The sequence below is a fragment of the Sinohyriopsis cumingii genome, chromosome 1, assembly GCF_028554795.1.
Source record: "Sinohyriopsis cumingii isolate HCF-2022 chromosome 1, ASM2855479v2, whole genome shotgun sequence".
Taxonomy (NCBI): Eukaryota; Metazoa; Mollusca; class Bivalvia; order Unionida; family Unionidae; genus Sinohyriopsis; species Sinohyriopsis cumingii.
In genome coordinates this window covers 176,415,404-176,439,537 of record NC_142961.1, presented here as the reverse complement: position 1 = coordinate 176,439,537, position 24,134 = coordinate 176,415,404, and the positions used below count along the sequence as shown (strand labels likewise).

Genomic DNA, 24,134 nt, shown 5'->3' with positions numbered 1-24,134 from the left:
GTACAAAATACAAAACTTATATGACTTTGGCTTTTGACACTTGCACAGACTCTTCACTTTATAAGTGTCACGAGAAAATTGTATATCCAATTTTTACCATTTTCAAAAACACGCACACACTTGCAGCTTGACCAGAAATATGTACATCTTGTTTTGTGGATAAGTCACAGACAAGTCCAAGCATATATAGGTGATTATGAACGTTAGGAATATCCCCTCATTTTTTCAGAAATATAAAAGCTTGTATGTGCATTTTCCCTTTTCCACTCTATATTAGTGCTTAGATTTGTTCAAAAAAAAAAGAAAAAAGAAACGAAACAATTTTGAAGAAAAAAAACAACTGAATTTTGAATTCAGGTTTCTCTCTGTTTATAATTTTTTTTCAAGTTGATGGTGCATGACAGAGTACGTTCGCCTACCTTTCCAAAGTGATAGCCATTTCTTCACATGTCACTGCCTTTGTTAAATTCGGTTTCATTGGTTAGTTATCGTTAATCTTTAATTTTTTTATGCATTTCTTTTTGATAGAAGATTTAAGGCTTTCTATTGTTGTAACGGTATTTATGTTGTTTAGTCTGTTGATGAAATTATCTATAGCAAAGTGCTTAAAATTTTTTCAGGTTTTTTATTATTTCAAGCCCTACAAAAGGAGACCAAGTTTGTCTTCAAAGAGGATTGAAGCTCTAAATTACACGAGCGTGAAGGAAAACATCGTTATGTTCATTCTAATCATGCTTGCCGTATCTCTTTGTGTTTTAGAGGTCATATTTCTTCTTAAGTAAATACACGCATCAATAGACAGACAGATTGGGTCATCATCCTTGAGTTTCACTGTACTTTCGGTTCTTTACTTCATACAAACCCCAAATTTATTAGTTTGAAAAAAAAAAGATAACATGCCCCTCAATACTGTAACACATCTGTTCTGACTTTACCGATGTGAGTGTGAGTGTTTATGTTAAAATGTTTAAGTGAGATATAAAAAAAATGGTCAGCTTGAAAACGCGAACCAATACTGTGACGCTCAGTATTTTGATGTGGTAAGAAGAAATGGTACAACACACACAAAGAGGGCTTGTAAGTTCACATTTCAGTCTGTCTGCACTGTAATGGTAACAACGCAAGAACATAGGGATTATTATGCCACACAGTCCTAGAACAAAACAATGCATCACCCGTTGTAAGCTATTTCATTGGCTATACTTATTTTCTTACCGCGTTCACTTCGAATTGACTTGAGTAGCTATTCACACAGTGACGAGAATGGCCATGCTTTACTGGGTCTATCCTATAGGCGATTTATATAAAAAAAATATTTTAAAAAATTAAACTAATGCACGAACAATGGTTCCATGGGCGATCCCATGGAAATTGTGTCCGTCTTATTACAAAATACATCAACATTTAATTTAACCGTGCAGATCGCTAGAACAAACCTCTGATCATATGCATTTTGAAAAGTGTTGTGTGACACGGATCGCCATTGTCGCTTGGTGTCTGCTTTCTTCTTCGAAAAGAGATCGTTTCGTCTAGACTATAAAAATTTAATTTGACTAAGTTTTACGCACTATTTGAACTCATACATTTCACGTTGTAGGCGTAAGCCGTCGTTCTCAGTTTCCTGGAAGTTCGTTTTTGCGTTTCTCAGATGTAACACTCTTTTTTATGGACCGAACGAAATTTCTTTTGGCGTGAATCAGGACTCGTGGTTTTGTGGCATAATTGGAGAGCATTGATGAAAGCTCAGTTATGTCGTCTTCGAAATCGCTGACACGGATCTGAGCTAACACTTCAGGTTCTGTGTGAGGCGATACGGTACATCATTGCCTTTTACTTCCTCAATGAAATCGTTTCATCTTATTGCAAAATTAGATTTGACTAGGTTTCATACGCAGCAGGTCCCTGTATATAAGGAGAGTGTCTTAGCGTCAGAGTATTCATTCCACTCTCAAACGATCAAGAAGATGGAAGAGTCAGCAGAGATCGACCTGCTGGTCAAATATTTGCTGAAAGTCATACGAAAGCATAATTCACAGGCAAAAGTGGCAACAAAACTTACTCTTTTGGTCGTTGATTTGATGAGAGTCATACGAAAGTGTGTGCTAATGAAGTTTGCTATATCTGCAAAGGTAAATGGGTATTTGTCTCCAAAATACCTGCTTCGTCTAAGAAAGAGAGACAAAAGTCAAGATACCTAATATCGTTGTCAGGAGAAAGGACACTGGAATTCAGAGAGCCCTACGAGAAAAGAGAAGAAACAGAAACAAGACGAAACAGAGAAGAGGGATTCAGAAGAAGAAGAAGAAGAAGAAACTGAAGATGATGAAGAACTTGTGCCAGTAAAGACATGGAAATGGAAAAATTGACAATGTGAGCCGATGCGTTGGCCCTGATGTGAAATTTCATACTACCTTCTAAAAGAGAATAGACCAGAAAGAAAACGTAAGTGTCTCTTGGTCTTGACATTGTATAATAAGGATGGCGTGTTTTGTTTTTACTCACACTTTATGAAATTGTGCTCTTTCACCTCTCTCTATCCCTCTGGATCATGTTTTAGTTAGAATTGAAATGGAAGGATGTTTTCCTTCACGCACGCTCTTTAGGCATGCAAGTCCGTAAACAATAGTCAGTCTATTCATCCATCATTTTGTGTCTTGATGTTTCCTAAAGCACACACTGATGCCATAAAATAACGGGTTAAATGGGTTTTGTAGTGTTGGGAGTGGGGGTGGGGGTGGAGTGTAGGTGTTTGGCAGAGTTGGTCATTGCAGGTGAGGGCTTAGGTGCTTTCAAAAAACTTTTTCTTCTTCACTCTGTGTTGATGGAATATAATGGGTTATTTTCTTCACTCTCTGATGATAGTATATATATAAAGGGTTATTTCTTCACTCTGTGTGGATAGTGTATAATGGTTTTCTTCTTCCCTCTGTGGTGTGCGTGTGTGTGTGTGTGTGTGTGTGTGTGTGTGTTAGCGTACGTTGTGTAGATCGTATATTTGGTTGTTTTTTTTTCTTCCTCCCGAGTGTCGATAGTATATTTGGGGTTTGTATGCGTTAGCGACCTTGTGTGGATAGTATATTTGGGGTTTGTATGCGTTCGCGTACGTTTGTGTGGATAGTTTATTTGGGGTTTGTATTATCTCCCCTCTGTGTTGATAGTATATTTGGGGTTTGTTTTTCCTCTTCCCTCTGTGTGTGTGTGTGTGTGTGTGTGTGTGTGTGTGTGTGTGCGTGTGTCTGCACGCGTATGTTGTGTGTATTGGTCTCTGTTTGTCCCTATAAAACTCACTTTATCCCTATCAGATACACTCTACCTACCTACCTACAGTAGCGCGTATTCAGGTCAGCCACTTGCAACACTGTTGCCATTTATCCCTAGTGTTCAGTACAGTGACGTCACTGATGCTGGAAATTTTGAGACTATAAATATCGACTTGGGGATTTCCACATTTTGTAGCTATACATATATACTAGAATTCATAAACAGGAACGTCACTCAAGCTGAGGCTATAAAAAGATAGTGGGATTTTCCAAAGGAAAAACCCACAAGTTGGAGCTATAAATAGATAGTGGGATTTCATAGGAATTTCAGCTGATTATAGATACATAGGTATTTATTCACGATCGTCACAGAAGTTGATATTGTAAGTAGTTACTAATTTTATCCATTTTAGTCTAAACCATTGTAACTTAATTTTCGGGGATATGTTTATTTTCCTTTAAATTCTGGGACAATTTCCTCATTTTAACGTTACTTTTAGTCACATCCATTTTGTCGTTGAGCATTTCCTTGATTATAGCTATTTATAGCATCATTACAATTATGCAAATTTTTGAACACCCCAGCAAGATTTCAGGTCTTCGTAATGCTTTATATATAAATCCCACGCTTGTACTAGTGTATGTATGTTTCTGTCTCTGTTGTGTTTGACCCTCTACCATCATTGTCCCTAGATAGTCCCACCATGTTCAATTCCCCTTGACGCTATACAGATCCACCATGTTCAGATCCACCATGTTCAATTTCCATATGTTAAATTCCCTTGAGGCTATATCCCCCAGGGGTTTCCGTAATGTTAAATTTCCCATTGTCCCTAGACAGTCCCACGATCTATTCCCCATGTTAAATTTCCCATTGTCCCTAGACAGTCCCACGATCTATTCCCCATGTTAAATTCCCATTGTCCCTAGACAGACCCACACTATAGTCCCCTGTTCCATTCCCCTTGTCCCTAGACAAGCCCAAACTCTATTCCTCATGTTAATTTCCCTTGTCCCTAGACAAACCCAAACTCTATGTTAAATTCCCATTGTCCCTAAAGTGGCCCAGCGTTTTTCTCCATGTTAAATTTCCATTGTCCCTAATGTGGCCCCATTTACTACTAACATGAATACATTGATATGGAACTGAAGTGCGTGGCTACATTTACATAATTTGCCTGCAGCAACAAAATATCTTAATCACCAGTCAAATCACTGAAACCACATACATATATACACATACATGTATACACATTTAATGATTTGGAGTCTTGTATAGGTATTTAAGTATTGTCTGTACTGACCTAAAGCTGGTCTGACGTGTAAGTTGTTGATCACAAGGCTAGAAGATACACAAATCATATGAGTCCATTACAGTCCTGTGACTCGAAATCGTGAGCATGCATGAATCATATCATATACATGTTTAATATATGTGGGTCAGATGAAAGCATGAACAAATCGGAATGTTTCATTGATGCCTCCTCAGTTACGGAATCATTGCAAATTATAGGACAAAACGGCTTTTTCTGCAAAACAGTTCATGTCTCAGAGCTATGGAATGAGTAAAAAGCTGCATAACAAACAAATAGAAGCCTAGCAGAGACGAAAATAGAAAGGCATCTACAATCCATGTGATGAGAGGTAAATAAGCTATACTCCCACCCACCCCATCCCTTAGGTGCAATCACGTACACATTCAAGTGATACAATTTCTGATAGCCAACAATGTTGTGTTTTAATATCTCTTTTTTTCTTTTTGTTTAATGCAATATTTGTCAATATTTAAAAAATTTCAGATTCATTCGGTCAGTTTGTAACTATCATGTGTACATTTTATTGTCGCAAAGAATATATCTTGATATCAGCATAGTTCTTTATTATTCTGTCCTCAAGCGTATTTATTCATTTGTTTATGGACCTGCTTATAATACAAACCAATAACTATTATTTGTACCAACAGATCAAAACCATTTTGATAATATTTACTTTCAAAATCAATCATTTTGATTGTGTAATAAGAGAAACATTTCTTACAGTAAAAACGAAACAAATGCAAAAGTTTAAACAGTTTTATTTCTCAATAAAATTACATCATTAAATGCTAGATAAAGAGACGGACAGATATAAGAAAATAAGGTTAAAAATAATTGCCCGTTGAAGTATTACATCAACAAGATTTTTGCATGGTTACCCAAAATTACATCAATAGCAAACCTGGTACCGACTACTACATATATTAATTTTTAAGCAACAACACCGAGCAAGTAGTGGCGTAATCTGGTCATACCTTGACGAAACCAATAGTTAAATAGATTGGATACGAACTCACAGCCGATACTAAGGTAACTGGCGTGCCAGCGTCCTTTTGTATCTATGGTGACGATTCCGCTTATACCCTTGCTCGATTAACCGCTCGTAAATTGGTACCAATCCGTCAGACGCTTTCGTTTATTTCTGTGCACACTCAGTACCAGTTGAAATAACTTGTCTCTTCAATTACCCTTCCTGGAATTTATTACACACAAGTAAGCAAATTCTTAGTATGTACCAGATGTGGATTGGGCTCACTCGTAAGAAGAAAAAGACCGTTTTTCCACATCACTCCTTCCCTTCTAATATAATTCACGCGGGTTATTTTGTTTTACATAAAAATGGGGAGGCATGTGCCATTTATGTTCCATGGTCAATATTCGTCTACCTGTATCACACTTAACCATTGGGTTCGTACTCTTTCACCATCGAATTACTACCATATGCGATACACAGCACAGGAATCTGAATGAAAAAGCGCCCAGTAAGTTGCCTAGAAATTTAAATATTATTACTAAAATCAAACCATTCAAAATTATTTAAGACACTTTATGAACTGAATGACTCCCGAAGTCAATCAGTGAAGAAAAAGTAAAATCTTTTATTATTTTATTGTGATAGTCTACAATTTATGTGTAATTAAGTTTAAAATGTGTACTTAGAAATGTAGTCCCAACCTTTTTATTCGCCAATAGTTTGAATTTCTCTCTAGAAAAATATATTTTCTTACTTATCCTTGCCCTATTTTACAAACCTCAGTTTCATCAAGAAGCTTGAATGCTGTGTGATCCTTGAGAGGCTATTTCAATTACTGAAAACTGTTCGTTAATCATCATCACAGAGTACTTATTCCGTAAAACAGCTTAACGACTTATATACTGTATCCAAAGTATTGTATACTCATCATCACAGAATACTTATTCCGTAAAACAACTTTTTGACCTATATACTGCATCCAAAGTATTGTATACACATCATCACAGAGCACTTATTCCGTAAAACAGCTTAACGACTTATATACTGTATCCAAAGTATGGTATACTCATCATCACATAGTACTTATTCCGTAAAACAACTTTACGACTTATATACTGTTTCCAAAGTATTGTATACACATCATCACAGAGTACTTATTCCTTAAAACAACTTTACGAACTATATACTGTATCCAAAGTATTGTATACTCATCATCACAGAGTACTTATTCCGTAAAACAACATTATGGCTTATATACTGTATCCAAAGTATTGTATAGAGGCAATTGAGGATGAAGATCAAAATAGATAAAGTATTATCCAAGGAATGAACTAATTACCAGATACCATATTTTAAATTTATGATAATCATCCTGTGTGTGTGTGTGTGTGTGTGTGTGTGTGTGTGTGTGCGTGATTTAGATTGTTATCATAGTTTTCACAGTTTTAATCATATCCCTACTATGTCTGCAGTGTGGCAGTTTATAATAACGTCTAGTACCGTAGTATCATGCTACATACATGTAGCATCGTGTAAGACCTAGTCATGTTATAATAATGACACCAGGCCGACCTGTCACAACATTCACTGGTGAAATTTGATTATGACTGTAATGACATTTTTATACCTACTGAGAGCAGATATGTTATTTCAAAGCAGTCAAAATTAGTACATATGTGAACCACAGTTGCTGCTTTCCTGTTCCTACTGGAGCCCCACGCCCCTCGGACTAAGTGTGCTTGCTTAGTTAGGGCCAAGAATCTACGTCATGGGAAATGATGCATTGCGGGAAATCTGATTAAACTGTCCATTCGAGGTAATTTATTTAATGTATTCGCAATCAGAACTGATTTCATACACACATACCTAGTACACCAAAGTCAGCATGTTCTCCGAGTATTGTCGCTGTTAAATAATTGTCCCAAACACTGCTGCTAACTACAAACGACCTGAACTATCACCAGGTTGAGGTGTTAGATGAAACTAAATGTCAGACAATACCCAAACAAATATAACTGATTTGCCGATAATCTGTTGATTTTGGTACATACCTTCATTTACCAGAAAGGTTGCTTTCAATCGAAACCTAAATCCACTACAGCGTCGTAAAATTCCCGGAATGTGTCACTCTGAGAGAGAGAGAGAGAGAGAGAGAGAGAGAGAGAATAGATAAGATACGGGGATGGTATAGGTATAACTCAACAAATCGTTTCGTTTTCTAAATCCAGTAGTGGGATACGATAACATTATATATTTTACTAAGGATTCCTATTGTTGTATAATATCATTAAAAATAAAACTGAAACTTTGTTTATTCTACCATGATTTTTACAGTTAAATAAATGTTTTATATTCCATTTAGTACTTGCTACTTGTCTGACAATAACGAAAGAAGTCATGCGAGATAGTTTCATTCACGTTTCTCTGTCTATAGATCGGAGCTATGGCAAACCTCAGTATGATCGAGTATGCAACACTGTAACGTTTTTATTCAGTACAAGATAATAATGTAGTATTTTATGTAGTTTGAAATCACAATTATCTTATCATTACGTACTAATATTTCTCAATACTGGTTTAAAATTTACTGCACAGAGTGAAGAATAAGAAACTATTTTGATACAACTGGTTCTGAGTGAAAAATGATTTGAATCTTACTAAAATAAGTGCTACAACAGATTTAAAATCTCAGAGAGGTGACAATTTTTTTAAAGAAATGTGTATACATGAGCCTTATTATTATATTTAAGTCTCGATGTCCCGATGGGACATGACTTTCTTCTTTTGTAAAGGGAAATTCATACATTGTTAGTAACTTTGTTCGTTGGTCTGTACTTATAGCTTTGAATCTCAAAGTGCAAGTTATATGGTCGCTTCTAGCAAGAGGCGTTGTTTAAAAATATGACTTCGAAGCACCACACACACACACACACACACACACACACATCAAAATATGACTTGGAAGCACCACACACACACACACACACAAAATATGACTTCGAAGCACCACACACACACACACACACACACACATATGACTTCGAAGCACCACATTGTCTTTTGAAGATCACGATACAATGATATGAGATGAAATAGCCTCCGCCATCCAAAATTAAAATAAGCATTGCAGCTGGTATCATCTTGGTTTTGCGTATCATGAACCGCCATATATAATAGGAACAAAAATAAGTAAATTCATAATTTATGGAGAACAAAGTCCACCGAGGAGCGGATCTAACGAGCTAATTAAATAGAAAAATGATTTTTCCCTGGTGACGTAAGTGATGTAGTTCCGACGGAACTATTACTCACAGCCTCAGACCGATGCGGACACTTATGAAACGGGTCGAAGGTTAAATGTAGACGACGACTGCATCACACACACACACACACACACACACACACACACACACATATATATATATATATATATATATATATATATATATATATATATATATATATATATATATATATATATATGTAATCAACCACAGATTGGAAGAGTTTATATAGATTGTTAAGAACAATGAGATTTGTTCAAATCTACAAAAATGGTAGTATGTATTTTCTGGCTATGAAATTTGTGTTAACTACTAAAAGTGATCACGCAGATAGACCATAAAAATGCATGCATGTATGTATGTATGTCAACCCATCATACATACATACATACATACATACGCTCATGTTACATTTTGTTGATGAGACTTATATCGAATTAGTTACGTTACAGTGAATGCCCCATCAGAGATGATATATTTTTTTCGTTAACAGATTTATCCTAACCTACAAAATGGCATCTAAAGGCTTATCACGAGATGAAAATATCCAGGAATACTATGAACCGGCAGCCGTAAAAAGAACTTGGAAACATTGGTTGGTGGGTCCCATTGGATTCTTGTATATATCTGGTTATATCTTGGCATTCACTGATTTCTCGCAGTTTATCCATAAGAAGATACAAAGAAGCCAATATCTTAATGTAACTGTCTATGATAATTTGTCAACCTGCGACGTAAATAAAAGCAGTCAACAGTATCGATTACAAACGGAAATTCAGGAAAAATCAGCAGAGTGGCAGATACTGATTCCACTTGCTGGAAACATCATCGCAATATTTTCTAATCTGGTTTTGGGTTCATATACCGACAGATTTGGTAGGAAGTTTTTATTCTATGTCTCTTGCCTCGGAAGCTTGTTTCGAACAACCATAGTTGCAGTTTTTATGCACTTTGATTTGAATCTAATTTATTATATTATTCCCTATGCAATAGACGGCATGACGGGGTCAACTTCAACCATGGTACAAGCAGCATTTATTTATTCAGCAGACATTACAAGTAGCGGTAAAGAGAGGACTTTTGGTATCGTGCTGATAGAAATTGCACTGGGTTTAGGCTCGGCATTCACTGGATTTGGTTCCGGATATGTAATTGAATGGACGGGGTACTTCTGGCCATCAGTGATGGCAGCTGGAGCTTATCTCCTTTCAATCACGATAGTTTTTATTCTACCGGAGACATTCAAAGACAAGCCTATGCAACGCAAGTCTAAATTACAGACCGTCAAAGACGCAATAGGACTGTACATTGATCCTAAAAATGCTGGGAAAAGATGGATTTACATTGTATCTATCATAATATTTTTCGTAAGTACAATAAGTAATAGCGGAAGTTTTGCAATTGAACCACTTTACCAGTTAGGGTCACCATTTTGCTGGTCTCCTGTTCAAATTGGTTGGTATACAGCATTGCGAATGTTAGGACAGCAGGTAATAGGTATGTTCTCAATCAAATTGCTCCAGAGATGTTTCGCTGATACTTTCATTGGCATTATCGGTACCGTTTGTAGTGCATCAGCCTACGCTATGGAGGGACTGGCATCAACGGATATTACACTCTATCTAGGTAACAACTTTTATCTTGAGTGATAATTTTTCTCAAGTCTAGAATTATTTAAAGAGTGCTGTAGAGGTTAAATATTTATATCTGAAGTAGATTTCCCTCCACAGTCCAAGCCATGACTTTTAAAATATATTTGGCTTGGGTGAAAAATATTGTTTGAATACTCGAAAAGTGTTTTACAAATTATGTTATCTCGACTCTAAAATGTGAAAGAAAATGCACCCAAGTCAATGTTATACCTTGCTGATTTATCGAAGAGACCTCAAAAACAAGGGAAGTGCTAGCCATTGGAAAATGCTCAGCAAAAGCTTCAGCACACTAGCGAAAGTAAGAGTTACAGAACTAAAGCTGCAACTGTTGAGTCTTACGCTGATATTTCTGACCCTTAGACTTTATTCTAAAAGCGAATGGACAGCTAGTTAACAGTTCTAAGCAATGGTCTTTTGTTGGTATTACACCCTGCGGCACTAAATTGTTGCATTGTATTAAAGGAGGAGGAGAAGATCAATGTTTTATACTCTATCTTTAAACAGTACTTGTATTTCCATATAGATAAGAAGTGTTGAAAATAATATTACCATGCATTTAGTTTTAGATATTAAAACAACATGTTAGACTGTGACTAACTTGCAATTATTTTTCAGTGAATGTGGTTAATATTGGAGGTGACATGATAATCCCTGTCATTAGAAGTATCATGTCCTGTCTGACTCCGCCCGACAAACAAGGTACAAAGCCTTTGCAAAGAAATACACGAAAAAAATTAATTTTGGAATTAGGATAGATCGGACTTTCTATATTTAATGTGCAGACACCTTACATGTATTCGTATACTAGTTTTTATTGTTTGTATAAGCTGTCTTAATATGCTTTGATTGTTTCCTTTAGATGCAAAATCACTTACAATTCAAAATGCTGAAAGCACTGACTGCCTGACTATTTAAACATCATAAGGCGGAACCAATTTTGCCAAGCCTGTATGAGCTATAGTTTTAAAAGATAATGCCAGTTTTGCCTAATGTCCTATTCGAGAGAAATAGAACGTATTGTCCAGACTTCCCAAAACAGGTTGGGAAGGTAACATGAAGATAGGAACTTCAGTCCTTCAGCTTTTGTCTAATATTTTAAAGAATCCTCCTCATACATAGCAATAAATACTTGGATAGGGAGGGGGATTCATTTCCCATTTAAAGCCAAAAGCCTGTCGGATTAAAGTCACATGTTTAAAGACAGACAACAAATTTGGACCGGGGTTTAAAGATATAAAAGCCAGAGAATCATCTCTTTACATTTTTTATATCCATAGCCAGTATGACTGAATTTCAACCAAGGTTTCCCTGGTTTTGATGCCTTCAAAAGCACTGGGACGGTAAAGATGGTCTCAACCTTCAGAGTAACCTTGTGATCTAAAGTAACTGAAGGTTCGTTTGAATGGATTGATTACAAAGTAGTTTTAAAAGTGATAGAATGTAGCTTGATATGGCACAACAGTTGTCTACAAAAGAAACAGAATGGAGAATGGGGGATAAAAAGGAAAGGGGCTCGTTGGTTTTATTTGCATCTCATTTTTCAGCGAAATGCAGACTTCAATGACGAAGATTTAACTTTGATTTATAGAACTGAATGTGGTGAACTGAGAACCAACGAACTATATGCAGGAAACTTATTAATATATTGTGCAAAAATTGGCATCTAAAGCAACAAGTGTCCATGGATCTCGCAGAAAACTGATTTACTATCAGTATATATAGAGGACGGTATGTAGTCTGGTGGGAAGGTATGGCCTGTTGGGTAATATAACATTAGGCTTGGATAGCTGGATAGCATGGAGTCCATGGTAATTAATATTAGTAGAGCGGAATGGAGCCTTATGGAAATTTAACACTATGGAGCTATTAGGGTCTATGAAAATTGAACATGGAGATGGCTTACCTAATGGCAAACAAATAACTTATAATATATCTCGTCACTGACCCGGACTCATCAACAGACAACCTCGCTAATCAAAGCCAACATAAACTTACCATCACTAATTACCATTCTAATACATTAATGCGTAAGAAAGGATGTATGATGATGTGATACGTTTAGGATCATTAAGACCAACTGCACCACACATTCACTGACCCGGTCTGATCAACACCTAATGGCTATCCAGTACCAATGCACATACAAACTCATATGAAAGGGAATAAAGTGAAAGTGATGCTTAGGATAATTAACATTTATCTTTACCAAAAACAGAGAGAGAGAGAGAGAGAGAGAGAGAGAGAGAGGTTCATTTTAAACGAGAAACAGTATACCCCTAACTACTAACACCTACTTGTACAGACCAAAAGACGTTGTGATTGACCAATGCACACCCTGAATGCCCAACTCCACACAGTTAAACATCAACAGAGGAGGTGGTAACACACTTGATGAGTAAACAACAGAACAAATACATGCAGAAACCTTGGAGAGGTCGGAGAGTTTGTGATGGTCGCTTACACACATCTCCTTAAATCCAACACTAAAGGATTGGAGTTAGAGACATTTAAACACGCGCCTATAGAAAAACCAACACACACATAAACAAGGTGGGGAGTTAGAAGAAGCATTTTTGTTTTTCATTAGACAAGAAAGAGATACAAAGACACTTGAACATAAGAACGCATACAACACTTAATAGATTTTGACAATGCCGATTTATATTTTGTTTCTTTAATATTGGGCTTAAATGGCTCCGAGAAGGAACTTTTTAAAGGAAAGTTAGTGGTTGCACCTATCCGGCTCAGCATATTGTACATTCAATTTGTTTTCACAGGATAGACCAGATGCCTAAAAGAAAGCTTGTGGACCCCTATTTCTCAGTCCTTTTCCTGGACTATAGATTGTATTAGTGTCTCTGCTTCTAATTCCTTTTCTCTTTCCTCTCTTCTTCCATCAATCCTTTATAAGGTTAATCACTATCATTCAGAATTGGAACTCTTCTCCTCTTACTAATCTTTGATTGCTCGGCAGCAGTAGTTGTTCAATCCAGTCGATGGGGTACTTCACCCTTTTGAAAATCAACTGAACAGAGACATGTACAATGTAATGCCGGCTGATTAATGGCAAGACTGACCAACGGACATACTTAGATTCGGTATGCGCTCGTGAAGAAAACCATTCCTCACCAAACACGCTGACGTGAATGAAAACAACACACAGAAAATCAAAATCTATCGAAAGTGAGAATGAAAGAATGAAAACGTCATCAATAAAATACTAACTGTTTTTAAGATGGATAATTTTGAAAACCTTGCAGAATAAATTATTAACAATAAATGACTATGGAATTCGGAAGACACCTCGTCTTCATTTACGGTACTATACCCAACAAAACAATTTAAAACCTGAACTTATTTACAGTGTTGACAATTTCGGTAAGTTTGAAGTTCTGGTGTCTCTGGGCAGTCTCGTCTTGTCATCCCTTTAACTACGTCGTTGAGTTAATGTTAAGATATAATAACACGAAATCAAAATTTTATTTATGTCGTTTCTAGGAAAATTCCAGAACAAATCGATACATTTTTCAAAGTCTTTGTTAATGAAGGAATGCATAAAATGGTGTCCACACACTAACAAATTGGGTCATTGTGGTCTCACGTTATTGAACGGAGTGGATGATTTTTTTGTCATAAAATCTATGACATTGTCTTCAATCGATAGTTATCAATAAGACCTATTCTAATTCAGAAACTTTATAACGACTCAACGAGTTCCTCGTCGATCAGTATCATCTATGTGGATTACATGTGTTTTAACTTGTTAGGATCCATGAAAAATTCATCTTTAATATAGGACGAGGGGTTTCGTGGGAATGTATACGTACTGTGTATTCATCAATCCTGAGTAACGCTTGTTTGGGATTTTCTCGATCCACCATCGGATATGTCAATGTACATCCTGGATAATAATAGAAAGGATACTTTGTGCTTCCATTAAATCACGTCGTACTGCATTCATATTCTTGGAGACAAAATAATCAACGCACGGATTATGTAAAAAGTGCTTCGACAGGCTTGGTCTAAAATAAAGAGTTCCACGATATTCAACATGCCAAAGCCTGTATATATTCTTAGCCAGCGCTAAGAAGCGCGCTGACTTCTGGGTCTAAAACGAGGAGCTCTACAATTGGCAACATGCCCAAGCTCGTATGAATTCCTAGCCTTCCTATATAATGAGCCGTTCTCCATCAGTCGTGTCATCCGTTCTCAATGAATTAGGCTGTGATAAAGACTGGATTCTTCCACAAAATTTCCATTGTGATGTTCCATCTAGAATATCCAGTCAAGTCAAAGTGGCGTATCAGTAGCATCGCGGACACAACGACATAGGCTGGAACAATCTATGAAAAAAGACAAAGTTGCTTGAAGAGAGTTCTGGAGTATGAACCCTTAATCAGATGTTTGAAAAAATATTAAAGTGGTATGGACGGTGTTAATAAACTTGATGAACACATAAAAGACCTTCTTAAGGCAAAGCCAGGTGTTCTGACCAGCCTCCCTGTCGGTATTCTAGAAACAGAATACAAATGAACATTGCCAAAAACTTCTGTTTTGTACTGTCTGTATGTGCGTTTGTGTAGAAGAAATTATTCACATCCTAGTCATCTTGCATCTTTGTTTGTATGTGTGTGTTGGATTGCAAATGTACATTAGTGTGAGTGACATTACAGCCACTTTCATTTTTGTACGTGCTTTGTTGGATAGTCACTAAGTAGGTATAAGAGACCACCTCCTTCGTGTGTGTGTGTGTGTGTGACCATGATATAATCGCCATCCCTTCATTGTTGAGTTTGCTCGTGTCATGTTGGATAGTCATTAATTGTGTATAATATACTCTCCCATTCCACCCCTGTTGTGCTTGTAGGTGTTTTGCTGATTAGTTTGGATGTCTGTTAGTCTGCAACGATGTGTGTTGGTAAGTTACGATGTCAGTCCGTCCTCTTTGGTGTTCGTTTGTAACGACACGTGTTAATGATCCTAACAGCATTAACACAACATTCCCTTACACATGCGTTTTGATGTTTTGGGTGTTGTACAGTCATTAGATGTTGGTCAGTGACAGTTATCGTTGGTTAGTCAATGCTAGTGTCAGTTAAAATTTGATTTTCTCATCTTAAATTTACTACCACCATCCCACCCCACCCCCAATATTTATCCTCCTTTACACATGAATTTGTTAGCTACAACCCCATCCCACCCCACCCCCAATATTTATCCTCCTTTCCACATGAATTTGTTAGCATGATTGCTAAACTGGTCAGTTGGTAAGTCCGGCTCAGTCAAAACGGCTATTATAAGACATTATTTGTCATCAGGAGTGTGAGCCATCTCCATGTTGAATTTCAATAGACCCCAAAGAGTTTCAAAAAGGTAACTTATACTCCATACTGTTCATATTATTAAATTCTCATTGGACTCCACGTCGTTCCACTAATGTTCAGTTCTCACGAACTCCATAACGTACTAAACAAACAACTCATGTCTCCACAGCTTCAACTGTCTCATTCGACTAATCCTTATCATTGCATTCTCACAGTATATACCCCAGTTGTTGTATGAAAAAAATTCAAAGTATAGAAATAATCTTCTAACTACCGAAATTATTATTCAAATGATGATTTCTTTAGTTTCAATCATTGACGAGGATTACACGATATTACATACAAAAATGCATGAGCAGACACGTTTAGGCTCACACTCGCTATTGTTACATAAGCGTCGCATAATTTAATGAATATTGTATGAGAAAATAATAGTTCTCAAATTCATAACGTCGTTATGAAAATCATCGTTGTGCATTATGATTAATGATATATTTCAATGCAATGAATAAAATCAATAGCATTCTTATATAGTCAATTTTCTTAGCTCGCTTAATATTATCATTTATTTATCATTTTTCTTTTCAGGAGCGGTGTTCTCTACAATATCCTCGGTTAACATAATCTGTAATGTGTTGAGCTCCGTCCTTGCCAATGCAATCTACTCATCCACCCTGAACCTCTATTCTGGAGCCGTCTTCTTGGTGTATGCTGCATCGAATAGCATATGTATACTGCTGGTTGTGTAAGTTCTAATTGTCATGCACCAGTAACGATTTGTACTTTCCAACAGGCTCTGTAAATAATTCAGTAACGAACGGAATGTGAGCAGTGGCGTCGCTAGGGGGGTGCGGGGGGGGGGGTGCGGACCGCACCGGGTGACACCATCTCAGAGGGGTGACACCAAAATGAAAAATTGCAAATTTTACAGAGCACACACTGCTCGGTCTAGTCGGATTTCATAAGCGGATAACCGATCATAGTTAAATACATGACTAGCAGGCACAGGGTGCCACCATGCAGTCTGCAGAACGTCTGGTGCTTATTTTTATATTATACTGTGGACTTTTTTTAAGAAGAAATCCATGGTGGAAGTCTGGAGGGGTGACACCATGAGTTTACCGCACTGGGTGACACCAACCCTAGCGACGCCGCTGAATGTGAGTATTTCACACGTTATATGCAGGACAACGTGTTTGTCCTTTAGCATATGCAGTTATATCATTGAAAAGGTTATCAAAATATTATCTTCAGAATGTTTTTATCTAAGCAATGCTCTGCTAAAAATGATGGGTTGGGAAAATAAATCGGCTTTAATTTCTACAATGTGCCACTTTATGGATTGATCGATTGACCGCCCCTTGGCACTAATTAGTGTACGCGACAACGTCTTCTTTTGGATTTGGTTGTGCCTTTTATTCTTTGAAGTAAATATTACTTCTTTATTGGACTGACTTTCTGCTTCACACAATAAAGTATAGTATAGTCTAGCCTCTCTCTCTCTCTCGTGTACAGCAAGCGGACACCTTCCCGCCCTTTTCTACACGGAAACGTACTGGGCATGCGCAGTGCTATGAGAAGTTTGACATTTTAAACACACAAATAAAGCAACACAAACATAGACTGCATCCGGCAACATAACTATTATTTCAGATTTTAAGTTTTTCATTCAGCATAATTGCACAGAAATGACTGGATATGCAGCAAAATTTGGCATGAATATAGAGATTGAACTGAGTTCAATCAGACTTATAAAGTTTCTATTTCGTTGAAGCATACAATCCGTTAACCTTTCTACACTTAAAACCGAGGAAATAAAACTGAATGAACTCAAAGATAACAAATAAGATGTATTGGGTCAAGAATACTGCTTATCGCAAAACAATCATTCTGTCATGTCAAAACAATCCTTCTGTTATGTCAAAACAATCATTGTCATGTCAAAACAATCATTCTGTCATGTCAAAACAATCATTCTGTCATGTCAAAAGCATGAAACCGAAGATATTACCCATTAAAGGCATATTTTGTGTATGCATTATTCTTGGAGGGTGGTTATGTATCCACCACCGAAAAAAAACCTGGTCATAGTGACCACCATTTCATGGTAGCATTTAGTTCAGTTTCTTGGACACTGTTACATGAACAGTCCTGAACGGAAGATGTTACCCATTAAAAGGCAAACAAGGTCAAAGTTACTTGACCTTGTTTTCATGCTGCAGTGATTACATTATAGCTTTGCATTTAGTTCTGTGTATATACAGCCATGACACGTCATAGTAAGTACACTCTGAAGGATGCTACATTCATCGACAAGCACACGTAATTTCACGCTCGAATGACTAAATACGCTTTTGCAAATACAGTCATGAAATTCGATGGGTGCGTTCACCTATAAAACCACCACAGACATTAGATACATGAAGGCAGAAGTGATTTTATATGTTCTTTTCATTCTTCATTGAATATTTCGTATTTTGCGTGAAGTTGTAGCTTAGTTACCAAGACACCTTTGCATGTATGGTCTTCAAGCTTGATATGTGCATTTCCTTCTTTCACTTATGTTAGTACCTAAAGATGTAAATTATTGTTGCAAAATCCCATTGCTCTTAATAAATAGGTAAGTTTGCATATAATTCCTCACAATTTTCCGATGGTTTGATTCTTATCAAAGACCTTCAGTCATGTATCCATGATAAGCGCAAACAACGAAGTAAAATCGTTAACTTGAACTGATTTCACAGAGTAATGCATGTGAATAATAGCAATTGTTATCGTGTCCTCTCTAGATTCGTTTCTTAAGTGCCAACTCAATTCTTTTCTAATAATACGATTATGAAACTTTCCCAGTCATTGAATAGTAAAAACAAACATGCAAGTATCATGTTGTATTAGTCGTCTGGTTTTCTATTGCAGGTTGCTTGCTTTTGGCACACGGACCTACCAAAAGGATGGATACTCCAAAATAGAAGATACCGTCGATGAGGAATGATTGGGATTTGCGATTTTCTTGTTTTCCAATACTACGTGTGGTCTATCAGTTGAATTGTCGCTTAGGCCGAGATTGATAAATTTTACCATTTTAGAGTTTTAGAAACAGTTTAACTATAAATAGTAATGTCAGTCTCATTCAATGTATTCCTCGTAACGTGATCTGCATAACAACGAACTTTGTATTAGTGATAATAGCAGCGAAGATCAGGTTTGCTAAACAAATGATTAAATATCACAACAGCTAGTAGTATTAGAGACGTGTTGCATTACCATTGCCTGCAAAGTATTATCTCCGTATTTTGTTAAATAATGTCGTCAACTCTTACTTGTATCACAAGTGTTTCAGCAATGTGGATCATACGATTTCGTATATATCCAGTGATAAACGTTTACAATCTTAACAAATAAGAATGTGCCTTTTATATATCATGTTGTAAATGTCTTTTTGTTAATAAACTAGGTTTGTTTAACAATTTCTAAAGTTGATAGTGAGTGCTAAATCAACAAAACCTCTATAACTTACATTTCTTATAGATGGTGATTCTAGTTTTATTTCTATATTTTAAGTGTTTATGTTATCTCTCTCATAAAACTGTATTACATGTACTGAAATATACTGCTCTAGACTACACTGTATTACACGACACTAAAATGGGCATTTGTGATTTATATTGCAAAATGGTGATTACTTTGCATTGCTTTCTCTTTATGTGTAACGTAGTCTTGACATTGTCTAAAAGGACTATGGAAAACATGTCTTAAATTTTCAATTTATATTTTAAGTCGTATGTAGAAAATACATCTTGATACATATACACGATAAAAAAAAACACAGCAGGGCAACAGCAGTGACGCAGTTTTTAAGAATCATGCTCTATTTTAAAGTTCCTGGGAACATAGTTTAATATATATTTATCTGAACCAGCCCAATGAATTCGTGAACTCGTCAAAAATTTTCAATCATTAACAAAAATACCTCATGTGATCGTTATTAATGTATAACCTGCATTTCATCGGTTAGAGCTTTAGATGCCTAGTGGTTAGAGCGTCCGCCTCGGATGCGGGAGGTCGCGGGTTCCAACCCCGGCCGAGTCATACCAAAGACTTTTAAAATATGATACTAACAGCTGTCTCGTTAGGCGCTCAGCATTAAGAGGTCAGTGTTAAGACTTGTCGGCCTGGTGTCAGGATAATGTGACCGGGTGGGACATCATGCTACATGTCTGCGGCATGATGCCCCAGTGCTACACATCACTATAAACTGCCACTCTGCAGACATCGTAGCGATATGACTGAAAAATTATTAAAGCTACCTTAAAAATCCTAATATCACACACACACACATAGCTATAAAGACAAACGCTTGCGCTATGGTGTACATATATTCAATTAGTTAAAAATCATCAAGAAATGCCTAAAAGCGAACTCCAGACAGCAAAAGTAGTCGTTAAGTATTAACATTGTCATAATTCGTTTTCTTGACGCCACCTGTCGAGTGTAAGTGAGAGACGCTTTTTTCAAAGCATATTAAAAATTACAAATTTGACTGAGAATCTGAATTTCTACAGAATCACACAAGGCATATCACTATAGTAAAGTTTATTATACCTTTTCGATTCATTTTTATGCAACCATTAATTGACCTACCCATCTACAAAATGCGTTAAGCAGGCTCGGTTGTTACGTTCATAATTTAGCTTTAGAGAAAGGACGGCATAATGGCATTCCCCCCAATCGACATATATGAATATTATGTGATAATAGCTAAATAGAAAATGAATATAATTTTGTTTTACAGTGCCTTTAATGTAGATCTTAGAAACCATATATTTTTAGCACTGAAAAAAACCCGTGTGAATAAATCTTCTATTCTTTGATGAAGTTTTTGAACCATTTCATAATATCTCAATTCGCAAAATTCGTATTTTTAGCATTCCACAGAACAGATCAAATGTAGAAGTAACTAAATTATTATTTTATCTTGTTTCATTTTTCTCTACTTGTATGAAAGATCAAAACTATGTAGTTACATACTGCTAGTACTCTTTCATCTACTATATATATATTCCTATATTTCGTCTTTCCTTTTTGAGCTCAGTGTTAAACATAGTTGTAATATGACACTTAACATCATTGCAATATTGTTGCGTAACTATAGTACTATGGGCCTATGGCCTCCATTTCCAATATTGTTATGTAATTATAGTACTATAGGCCTATGGCCTCCATTACCAATATTATTGTCATTGTCATTGTCATGATTAGTTTTCTACATGAATTATGGAAACTGCCAGTGACTGAAAGCGTACATGATCAGTTACTGTGTGTCACCGACACTATGTTGGAAAACGATGGATAAATCAGGTAGTGATTAGTGTTGAATGCAAACTGAAATTAATTAAAAATCGAAAATTTGATACAAGATCTGCTACTGAGCTCGACTGCTAGATTGCCAAGGTCAAATAGAATTGTATGTCTGGATGTAGAAAGTAACAAAACGAAGAAAGAAACTCATTTCAAATAATCTCACAATCATTACAATATTTTCTTTAAAAATGTTACGCTCCGAGTGTCTGTCCGATACAGACCAGACTTAAGCCCAGCTTTGTCATATTGTCATATTGCACAAGGACGTTTCTATCTAGATATTTCTTTGAATGTTTAACTTCTCATTTTTAAGAGAGAAAATTAATCTAAACACATAACATTATTACTAGTTTTTGTATTAAGAACGTTTTTGATAGCTTGAAATGTTTAAGTTGACTGCCACTTTTATGACATGAATGAAAATATAAACAGTTACGTGAAAATGAATAAATAAATATATCATTATTATTAAATATATATGGATAAATAATATACTAACTGATTAGTTAAAATTGTAATATATTAAACAAATGGCAACAACATTAATTATTTATTAAGCGAACAGAGAAGCTATGAAAAAATAGCATATTTGCAACATATATAATATAAAAAGAAATTAATTAATTTCCGGAATGGAGCTTTGAGATAACTGGAAAATAGGTTGTTTTGTGATCACATAGCCTGACAAATTAGTAAGAAACTACGGAGGAATAATATGTTAGACAGCAATTACACACACACAAAAAAAAACAGTTTACAGGAGTTATCAAGAGTGACCAAACACATAAACTATAGAACCAAATAACATAATAAAAAGCGGTACATTTCTTCATTCCACAAATAATCATACAATCCTAAGTGTCGGAATGCGGTACGACCTTTCTTTCTGCCTTGTATGTCGTGTCTTCGAGTTTCACAAGCAATTCAATTTAGAATCATTCCAGTTTTGCATGAAAGAAAGAAACATTGCATACACAATACTTGAGCACAGAACAAAGCAAAAAACTCTCCAGTAGGGTCTTGATAATGAGCATCCAACTTCAGACAAATGTATATATGGTACCAATAACTGATTCTATTATACAATCAGTTTTCAATCACAGAACAAAAGATACCGTGTCTTTTTATGATAAAGAACAAGATTCGTACACTTGAAATTCTGTAAAGTCATACCAGTTTGCCTAGTTCTTGTCCGACAAATGTCTAATTTCGAAATGTAGGAAGAAGAACAACAAATATTCAAACATTAAGTGATATCGGATACATATATTAAACATAAACGCATATAAAGAACAAACATCACGTAAGACGCTATGACGGGGACTTTTCATCAACTCACAAGCGGCAAATGAGTAACGCTGTCTTTCTAAGCAAATCGACAATTCATTTCTCCCGCCTTATAAAATGCTGTCTTCCGCTGCTATAATCCAGTACGTAAAAATGTTACACAAGATTGTCCAATAAGCTGGAAATGGCGTAAAAATAGTCATAATGTTCTGTGTGTATAAATATTAGATACACATCTGCCTCGCATTATAGCTGAACACTCTAATATGAATTAGTTGACAAAACTCAGCTATTTAAGCTCCCAAAGAGTAGTGACCATATCCCAGACCAGTTTCATGCAAACGATATGAGAAACGTATATACAGGGTATACGACTGTATAATTACACACCATTGCAAAATCTGATCACATACATTCGTCTGAAATGAAACTTGTGGATGAATCGAAGGGCCAGAAAGTTCTGAAGCGTTTATATTCAACAAAGCATACCGGACCAAGTTGATAACCGTGTATTAGATCGTCAAATGAAGGGATAATTGTTTAATGGGGTAATTTAGTTGGGTTTAACAACAGATTTTGCAAAAAAAAATTCAGTATCTCTTCTCATAATCAGCGGAATCAGATTGGAAAGCCACTGCCCAACGCTATTGCAGCGTACATTCGAGGCTGATTTATTGAGAACGCAACTCGAAATATGCAGGGAACTTTCTGCAGAAATAAATAAATAAAGTAATATTATTTCAACATAATTAGTTTGCAAAGATCAAGTAATTCAAAAAAGGAATACATTTAATTAAAACATGGTAATAACTGGTGATACAATAATTCAAAGAATATTTTAAGTCAAGTGCAAGCGAACTAAAGAGCAGAAATTTCCATGGTGTTACCCTTCTTTGTCAAACGAAATAATCAATAATTTGAATGGAACTGAGTCCAGTAACCAACTTCAATTTTATATTGCAAATCCAAATATTCTCACATTAAGAAAAACACCTGGTTAGTAATACTGAACGGTGAAAAAAATTGTTTTGAAGTAGAGTCTCGTCATTTATAATTTTAAATATGGGATTGTATAATCCAAAGAAGAAGTCAAACAAATTGGGCAAGAATTTACTGGCAGAAAACATTTAAAATGTTGTTGTTAACTACTTTGTTATTTATAATTACTTTAAATATAGAACTTATTCCTAAAAAAACAGATAACATTTATTTTGACTCCTGTTAATGCGTCTAGTTCAGTTGTTAATTGAACTAAATTAGATTACTTTCAAAAGAAAAATATATGGCTTACTTTTTGGGCAATACATTTTATGTTTATGCCACTCTAACATTTCATAGCTATAAAAAAGGTTTATGTAATCCTGATCAACGGATTGGGGCTGCAATTTTCTTTCTGTAGAACTTTTTTTTTTTCAGGTTTTGGAGTCCTCAACATTAACTTTTTAAATTCTAGTAACAATACTGATATATATATATATATATATATATATATATATATATATATATATATATATATATATATATATATATATATATATATATATATATATATATATATATATATATATATAGTTATTTTTAATGTAATCCGATTTTTTAAAATGACATAAAATTCTTTGTGACAATTGAATGGAGAAATGTATGGTTTTAATTTTGAACCATATTTTTTTAATGCCT

General features: G+C 35.6%; 1 protein-coding gene across 3 annotated transcripts in view; it reads left to right on the top strand.

Moving 5' to 3' along the window:
• Positions 1–4,565: 4,565 nt before the first annotated feature.
• LOC149808441 (lysosomal proton-coupled steroid conjugate and bile acid symporter SLC46A3-like) overlaps positions 4,566–24,134 on the top strand; it is a 34,473-nt gene continuing 14,904 nt past the window's right edge. Inside the window, exons 1-5 of one of the 3 annotated variants that reach the window (XM_089977277.1) lie at positions 4,566–4,904; positions 9,327–10,459; positions 11,101–11,184; positions 16,398–16,554; positions 18,726–19,278. In XM_089977277.1, the coding sequence (XP_089833403.1) occupies positions 9,346–10,459; positions 11,101–11,184; positions 16,398–16,554; positions 18,726–18,801 (1,431 nt within the window). In that variant the 5' untranslated portion in view covers positions 4,566–4,904; positions 9,327–9,345 and the 3' untranslated portion in view covers positions 18,802–19,278. Of the gene's footprint in view, positions 4,905–6,997; positions 7,366–9,326; positions 10,460–11,100; positions 11,185–16,397; positions 16,555–18,725; positions 19,279–24,134 lie in introns of those variants that run through there. The other 2 variants (XM_089977281.1, XM_089977290.1) reach the window with 2 other exon arrangements.